At 43.1% G+C, this 6960-nt stretch overlaps 1 protein-coding gene across 1 annotated transcript; it reads right to left on the reverse strand.

Moving 5' to 3' along the window:
- Positions 1 to 442: 442 nt before the first annotated feature.
- Positions 443 to 2061, reverse strand: LOC129866511 (forkhead box protein I2-A-like). Its single transcript, XM_055939293.1, has one exon. It carries the CDS (start codon positions 2059 to 2061, stop codon positions 871 to 873), a length of 1191 nt encoding a protein of 396 aa, XP_055795268.1. The 3' UTR covers positions 443 to 870.
- Between the last annotated feature and the right edge of the window lie 4899 nt (positions 2062 to 6960).

Consider the following 6960-nt stretch of genomic DNA (forward strand, 5'->3'; position numbering starts at 1 on the left):
GAAGAACATTGAAAACCAGTTGCAGGACTATATTTAAGCAACAAGGCCCGAGGAGGTGTGGTATATGGCCAATATAACACAGTGAAAAGCTGTTCTTAAGCACAACGCAACGCGGAGTGCCTGGATACAGGTGTCCTGAGGCGATTAGAGCTGTAAAAGTACATGTTTTGTCATACCTGACCTGTGGTATATGACTGTAATGATCTTTAAGTTTAATAGGCTAAGATTGAATGTGTTACTTTGTACTGTCCTTTCTTTTCAATTTACTTATGTCTATTTTCATGGAATAAAATCAAGCTGACTTGCAATGTATTTTTTATTACACTTTTATTTTATGTTCAATATGGAAAAAATAATAATAATTTACAGAAGTTTTTTTCAACTAACTTCTAAAAAACTATTTCCACTTTAACATCTAAATTCAACATCTGAGAAGCAGCACAGAATATAACACACACAACAGTCAAATGGCAGGCACTCAGATGACAAGCTCAGAGCTCCTACATATAAACCATAGTTTTCCTAAACATTTACATTTACTAAAACAACATCCGTACACTCTTGGGCTTTTATTAACTGTTCTCTCATGGCGATAAATCAACTGAAAGAGGACCTGCAATGGTATTTTATGCACAGCTGCACTTCGGGAGAGAAGTTAGCCTATAATAACCATAATCACAATCATTTTTTAATCACATTCTTTATTGGCGCCTGAAAAAGATACTTGTCAAAGTCATATTCTCTCTTCCCACTGTACCAAAATGGTGACACTCACGCGTAATATCTTGCAATATATTTTATTTATTTTTGAGATGTTCCCATTATATTATTATTCAGATGTTTCCTATTTTTTTTATCTTTACACTCTGCCTATTTAAAATGTAGAACTTTCTCGGGGCATGTGAGCGATAAGTAAGGGCAAAGCGGGAATCCCATCAGCTTGAATTGGTGACTTTGGGGGTACAAGCCTGTCTCTGTTGTTACACCAAAGCTGCTTTTGTGCATTTGGTTTCCCTTTTTTGATAAGATACTGTCTATGCTAAAACCTTTGGATTTGTCCGTTGCTCTGCTAGGGACAGTGGGTATAATTTCCATTGTTCTACACAGCATAGATGAGTTCAAGTTCTCCGTGCAACCGGACAGGATAGGAGGACCATACTCCCTCCCATCAAAGGCTAGTCTAGTGTTGTCTGCTTCACTCGCATGGAGGGAAGGCGCTCCTGACAGATGAGCTGTGTCCAAACAGACCCTGTGCTCCTGAACGGGTATGCACCTTGGACTGTGTCGCGCGTCAGTTGATTGTGTGCCATACATGTCCTGCATGGATTCAGTTTGGATTTGATTCTGCACATTACATTTTTGGCCATGGACAGACCCACTTTGCTGCATCCCAACATTGTTGAACTCACCAAGAACATGTTTTAAATCTGAACTACGTTTCTCAAAATGTCTATGTTGTTGTTCCACCTCCGTGCCCACCACAGCCCAATCTCCAGCTGACATAGGACTACCCATCCTCCTCAGGTGAGCATCAGCTGGAACGTTAGATCCTGACGGGTTCGTGGAGACTGGACCTCTTTTCCTCTTGTGAGTGGTTTTGGACTCTGCAGTCTCTTGGACCTTTAGTTTTCTCTTCCTCCGTCTATAGTTCCCGTTCTCAAACATGTCTAGACATTTGGTGTCCAAAGTCCAGTAGCTGCCTTTCCCGGTACGGCCCTTCTCTCTTGGTACCTTGATGAAACAGTCGTTTAGAGAGAGGTTGTGGCGTATTGAGTTCTGCCAGCCCTGCTTGTTGTCATGGTAAAAGGGGAAGCCGTCCATTATGAACTGGTAAATGCCGCTCAGCGTTGCGCGCTTGTCTGGTGCGCTCTTGATGGCCATAGCGATAAGTGCAATGTAGCTGTACGGAGGTTTTTGCAGAGATTCCTGCCGAGTTGGGACGAAGCCCAAAGCGGGAAGAATGGTACCGCCGTCGCCTCCATACAAGTAAATCAGGGACGAATTGGGGAAATTGAGCGCCGAGGGTGGCACTCCAAGCACTCGGCTGTGGTAAAGGCTCATGATGCTGGAGCGCTATCTGCTTCCCAATGAACTTCAGCTCGTGGGGAGAGCTGCTCTTGGAATGATGGGATCCCACAGTGTCTCTGCCTCATGAGTCAAACAATGTTAAATAATTGTTTAACATGTTTTATGTTGACTTTTCATTGGAAAATAAATTGTCTATCATAAACACTGGTTGTGTTCTCAGCCCACCCACATTAATTAAAATTTCATTGCTGAAAGCCCCAGCTCTCTCACCGCGTGTCCCCTGCGTAGGCCTACCAACCAATGGTGTTCTTGGTTATTCCCACATTTGTTTATAGAATTAGTCTGTTGATAAGTCTGCCCACCCAAGTTGAATCAAGCTGTGTTTATTTGGAAAAATTTCCGGGCACCCAATACATAAACGCACTGATCTGATGTTTGAAATATCACGTCCACCCTTGACGCTGAAAGTTGCTCACACAGAGAGAACAAGCAAACACGGCCGAGTTCTTTCTGGGAGTTGCTGTGGGTTACTTGAAATAAAAACAAAGTGTATAAAAGGAAAATAACTTTAAACATTTTATTTTAAAGGGATAGTTTACCCAAATTACAAAATTACACATTGGTTTACAAAGTTACTGTTGAGTAACTGATTACATGTGGGGTGACCCCCCCAAGTGCTGACACAAAACATTTGGTCAAAAATTAGGTAGGCCTATGTAACAGTATAACTTTAAACCGTCCCCTCGCCCCGACACGGGCGCGAACCAGGGACCCTCTGCACACATCAACAACTGACACCCACGAAGCATCGTTACCCATCGCTCCACAAAAGCTGCGGCCCTTGCAGAGTAAGGGGCAACATTACTTCTAGGTTTCAGAGCAAGTGATGTAACCGATTGAAACGCTAGTAGCGCGTACCCGCTAACTAGCTAGCCATTTCACATCCGTTACACCTATGTGGATGATGGTCATGCTTAAACAATTTGCACTTTTTTTGTTATTTAATCAAATGTGTTTGGCCAAATCATGTCCAAATCATCCTCAAGTTTCAAAAAATGACTGTGTATTTGTATTTGTATTTCTTAAGGATCCCTGCCAAGGCAGCAGCTACTCTTCCTGGGGTCCTGCAACATTAAACAGTTATATACAATTAAAAATATTTCATGACATTACATTTCATAACACTTTACCCAAAACATTTAGTTTGTTCCCTCAGGCCACTACACCACTATCACATATTTACAATACAACATCCATGTGTAGGTGCGTGTCTTATCATGTGTATGTGTGTCTGTGCCTGTGTGTGTCTCTTCACAATCCCTGTTGTTCTATAAGGTCTATTTTTACCTGTTTTTTAAAATCTGATTCTACTGTTTGCATCAGTTACCTGATGTAGAATATAGTTCCATGTAGTCATGGCTCTATGTAGTACTGTGTCACCTCCCATAGTCTGTTCTTGACTTGGGGATTGTGAAGAGACCTCTGGTGGCATGTCTTGTGGGTAATGAATGCATGGGTGTCCAGGCTGTGTGCTTTAAACAGACACCTCGCTGCATTCAGCATGTCAACACTTCTTACAAAAACAAGTAGTGATGAAGTCAATCTCTCTTCCACTTTGAGCCATGAGAGATATACACTGCTCAAAAAAATAAAGGGAACACTAAAATAACACATCCTAGATCTGAATGAATGAAATATTCTTATTAAATACTTTTTTCTTTACATAGTTGAATGTGCTGACAACAAAATCACACAAAAATTATCAATGGAAATCAAATTTATCAACCCATGGAGGTCTGGATTTGGACTCACACTCAAAATTAAAGTGGATAACAACACTAAAGGGTGATCCAACTTTGATGTAATGTCCTTAAAACAAGTCCAAATGAGGCTCAGTAGTGTGTGTGGCCTCCACGTGCCTGTATGACCTCCCTACAACGCCTGGGCATGCTCCTGATGAGGTGGCGGATGGTCTCCTGAGGGATCTCCTCCCAGACCTGGACTAAAGCATCCGACAACTCCTGGACAGTCTGTGGTACAACGTGGCGTTAGTGGATGGAGCGAGACATGATGTCCCAGATGTGCTCAATTGGATTCAGGTCTGGGGAACGGGCGGGCCAGTCCATAGCATCAATGCCTTCCTCTTGCAGGAACTGCTGACACACTCCAGCCACATGAGGTCTAGCATTGTCTTGCATTAGGAGGAACCCAGGGCCAACCGCACCAGCATATGGTCTCACAAGGGGTCTGAGGATCTCATCTCAGTACCTAATGGCAGTCAGGCTACCTCTGGCGAGCACATGGAGGGCTGTGCGGCCCCCCAAAGAAATGCCACCCCACACCATGACTGACCCACCGCCAAACCGGTCATGCTGGAGGATGTTGCAGGCAGCAGAACGTTCTCCACGGCGTCTCCAGACTCTGTCACGTCTGTCACATGTGCTCAGTGTGAACCTGCTTTCATCTGTGAAGAGCACAGGGCGCCAGTGGCGAATTTGCCAATCTTGGTGTTCTCTGGCAAATGCCAAACGTCCTGCACGGTGTTGGGCTGTAAGCACAACCCCCACCTGTGGACGTCGGGCCCTCATACCACCCTCATGGAGTCTGTTTCTGACCGTTTGAGCAGACACATGCACATTTGTGGCCTGCTGGAGGTCATTTTGTGATTTAATTGTGTAGTTTTGGGTACCGGTAGTTAGGAGTACAGCAAACACCTTATTTATTTTCTAGGAGACAGACTGAGTCAGTTAGGGTGGTGAAAGGGAAAGAGCCAGGGAGAGAGACTTCAGAGGACAGTGTCACAGCCACGGCAGGACCAAGTGTCACCCTTGTTGCCAGCAGCACCAGTATAGGGGACAGTGGCACAGCATTGTCCAGTTACCACAGTGATGGCACAAAACCATATCAGCCACACCCACAATTTATAGAACCGCAAACTCTTGCCAACAGAGTGTTGACGTTTCAAGAGAGATGGTTTCGCGATTTCCCCTGGCTACATTATAATCCATCAATAAAAGGAGTGTTGTGTTTTCACTGTAGCCAAGGGTTTTCAAGCCAGCCATCTTTTGGCCATAGAGCTGATGCTGCCTTCATTAGTGCAGGATTTAGGAACTGGAGAAAAGGCATTGAAAAATTCACAGCACATCAAAGTTGCCAAACCCACCGCCACTTTGTAATTGTAACAGCACACCAGCTAAATCCAATCAGTGTCCAGTTATGTCCAGCGCGTGGGGTAAACAGCAGGATGACGCAAGGCATTGCTTGATGAAAATTGTTAGTTCGGTGCGGCATGTAGTAAGACAGGGACAAGCCTTTAGAGGCCACACGGATGACAGTGGGAATTTATACCAGATTTTGAAACTTAGGATGATCCCATTTTACTGAAGTGGTTAACAGAGCGTACCACAATGTACACAGGCCCCAAAGCACAGAATGAAATTCTGAACATCATGGCCAATAGTCATTCGAGGCATTGCAGCTGAGATTAGGTCTCTTCCGATTGTACAATTTTCATTAATTGTTGATGGTACTCAAGATGTCTCTGGTGCTGAACAGGAGAATGTCTGTCTGCGTTATGTTGACCATGACCTTGTCCCTCACAAGGAGTTTATTGGGCTATACAGGGTGTCGGAGACAACAGGCGAGGGCATTGCGAAAGTGCCAACTGATGTGTTGTTGAGGAAACCCGCAAACATATGCTCGGTTCTTTTGTTCAGTAGTGTGTATAGCAGTGGTTCTCAACCTTTTTGGGGTACTGGAACCCCTGCATATTTTGAGGCAAGGCAGGCAAGGTTTTGAGCGGTCCTCAGGGACCTCCACCCCCTCTATATTATATGTAAACTTACTGGAAACCTTGTGGTACTGACTACATTCATTACACTTTTTTATTTCACGGACTCCTTGCAATTAGTCCATGGACCCCTGTTTGAGAACCCATGGTGTAATTGATAGTTGTTCTTTTGTTTAGTAGTTTTCAGTACACTTACAAATGATTTATTTCATGTTATTTTATTTAAAATTGCATACTTTGTGCGACATACTTGTTCATAGCTGCTGTTTGAAGAGTTGAGACACTGACTGAAGGATATTTTGGTTGATTTATTTGGGTTTTTCATTGAAGTAGTTATTTTGCTTTTAGAACTGTACTTATTTTAAGCTTTTTGTTCTTGCAAAGATATTGTAATAGACTCAGGCCAGGTGGACATATTTAATGACTATATAAATGTATCAGAAAAAGTCAAATTAAAAGGTCAATTCAATACGGAGACCAACTTTGTGATGGTTCTCAATGGAGATTCTTTTAGATGTGATCACACCATGTTCATTGTATTTATGAAAACTACACCCATACAGTGTACAGTACCATTGTCACCTACTGACCTTTCTTGATATTGTTGGTTGTAAGTACGAATACCTGCATACATACTGGACTGGTAAGGAGCACTGCTATAACTATTATCAGTAGTAGAATTATAATGATTTAAACATTTGAACAAGTTGGGAAAACCCTTCAGTTAACTACTGTACCTATCAATTATCCAGTTGTAGGAATTATGGTTCCTCAATATACATTTAACAACGTATGCTATGTGTTACAGCACTACTTTTGGTGTCCCCCTCAGGAATTGCTCTTGAGAAAATTTAATGTAATTGTCCCCTCCAAGGTTGATCTCAGATTTTCGCCCCTGGATCCGAGCATGAGCGTCCAGTTGTGGAGACTACAGCAGATAGGACAGATAGGTCAATAACTCATCAAATACGATACAATATTGTGTAAAACATTGCATTTGTAGCTGCATCAAAATTCTGACTTCATGTCCCCTTTTCCCCATGTTTTAGACATGAGGAGTGACATGCGGAACATCAGGCTCACCCCACGAGAAGCAGTGCATGATCAACGCCATCCTCAGCAAGGACATCTGCTGGAAGTGA

The sequence above is a fragment of the Salvelinus fontinalis genome, chromosome 12, assembly GCF_029448725.1.
Source record: "Salvelinus fontinalis isolate EN_2023a chromosome 12, ASM2944872v1, whole genome shotgun sequence".
In the NCBI taxonomy this organism is placed as follows: Eukaryota; Metazoa; Chordata; class Actinopteri; order Salmoniformes; family Salmonidae; genus Salvelinus; species Salvelinus fontinalis.

Coding starts and splice junctions, on each gene's coding strand:
- LOC129866511 (XM_055939293.1), bottom strand. CDS start 2,061: ATGAGCCTTTACCACAGCCGAGTGCTTGGAGTGCCACCCTCGGCGCTC.